At 37.8% G+C, this 999-nt stretch overlaps 1 protein-coding gene across 1 annotated transcript in view; it reads right to left on the bottom strand.

The window, feature by feature from the left end:
* Nucleotides 1-539: 539 nt before the first annotated feature.
* GJA10 (gap junction protein alpha 10) overlaps nucleotides 540-999 on the bottom strand; it is a 1221-nt gene continuing 761 nt past the window's right edge. Inside the window, exon 2 of the mRNA XM_052671872.1 lies at nucleotides 540-578. Coding sequence (XP_052527832.1) covers nucleotides 540-578 — 39 coding nt within the window. The remainder of the gene's footprint in view (nucleotides 579-999) is intronic.

The following is a 999-nucleotide window of genomic DNA, read 5'->3' as shown; positions in this document are numbered from 1 at the left end:
GAACGCAATTTCATGGAATTCACTGCAGATGATTTCTCTGAGCTGTGTGCTGAGCCACTCGTTAGGTCTCCTTGCCCATCAGGGACCAGTAGGCTCGGAGCATGCAAGAGGTGTATTTTTGCATTCCAATCTGAAAAAACCTTCAACAAATGTAATAACCAGAAATATGAATAGAATATGACAGGTGATCATTTTGGGTGTAAAACTAATCAGCTGCAACATAAATATTTTTCAAGTTTTCATGCCATGTTTGGACAGAAAGCAGAGAAATGGCTCTTAGTCTCCACCTGTTCCAGAGAGGAAAGTTTGAAGTAGCTGTGCTAGTCCTCACTGTGGCTAAATGATGCTTCTGTCATATCCTACCAAGTGAAAGGCATTCCTTCCTTTCTCTATATACAGTTGGTTTGATTACAGCTCAAATCTGAAAAATCGACTCCTCATGTCAAATGCATGTTTTGTGTTCAATTTCCTGTTGAGATACTTAGTGTCAGCTTCCAGTGAAGGATTTAATGCATTTTCTCCTTACAGTTTGATGGTAATCATTCTTCCAAAGAATTCCTAAGAGGAATTTCCTTGTTCTGTTCATATAAGCAGTAACGCTCAGGTGCAACATTTACATGATGTACTAGCATACATATGTATTGAAAGTGGTATCGTTGAATGCTGTAGCAAAGTGCACTAGCCATAATAGTGACTGAATTTTATACAGAAGTGCACTGAGAATATCATGAGACACATTTAAAATTGCTGGCAATAGTCCCCAAATATAGTCACAAAGGCAGCATGCCAGAAAAAGTGTTACTTTCAGGTATAATGACATTGCTTTGCAAACTGCATGTACTCCTCTGCAAGCTCTCACCTGAAAGATAAGTTTGTTGTCATCAAATATTAAAAGTTGCCAAGTAACATCTATGAATTCTAAACAGGGACTGAAAGTCTGCCTTGCTTAATACCTTTTGCATATCACCTTTTTAATTATTTTTCTCATCAGAGTATCAA

This window comes from Tympanuchus pallidicinctus, unplaced genomic scaffold, assembly GCF_026119805.1.
Source record: "Tympanuchus pallidicinctus isolate F22 unplaced genomic scaffold, pur_lepc_1.0 scaffold1, whole genome shotgun sequence".
NCBI lineage: Eukaryota > Metazoa > Chordata > Aves > Galliformes > Phasianidae > Tympanuchus > Tympanuchus pallidicinctus.
The sequence above is the reverse complement of the archived record's forward strand: the minus strand, read 5'-3'. Positions and strand labels throughout refer to the sequence as shown.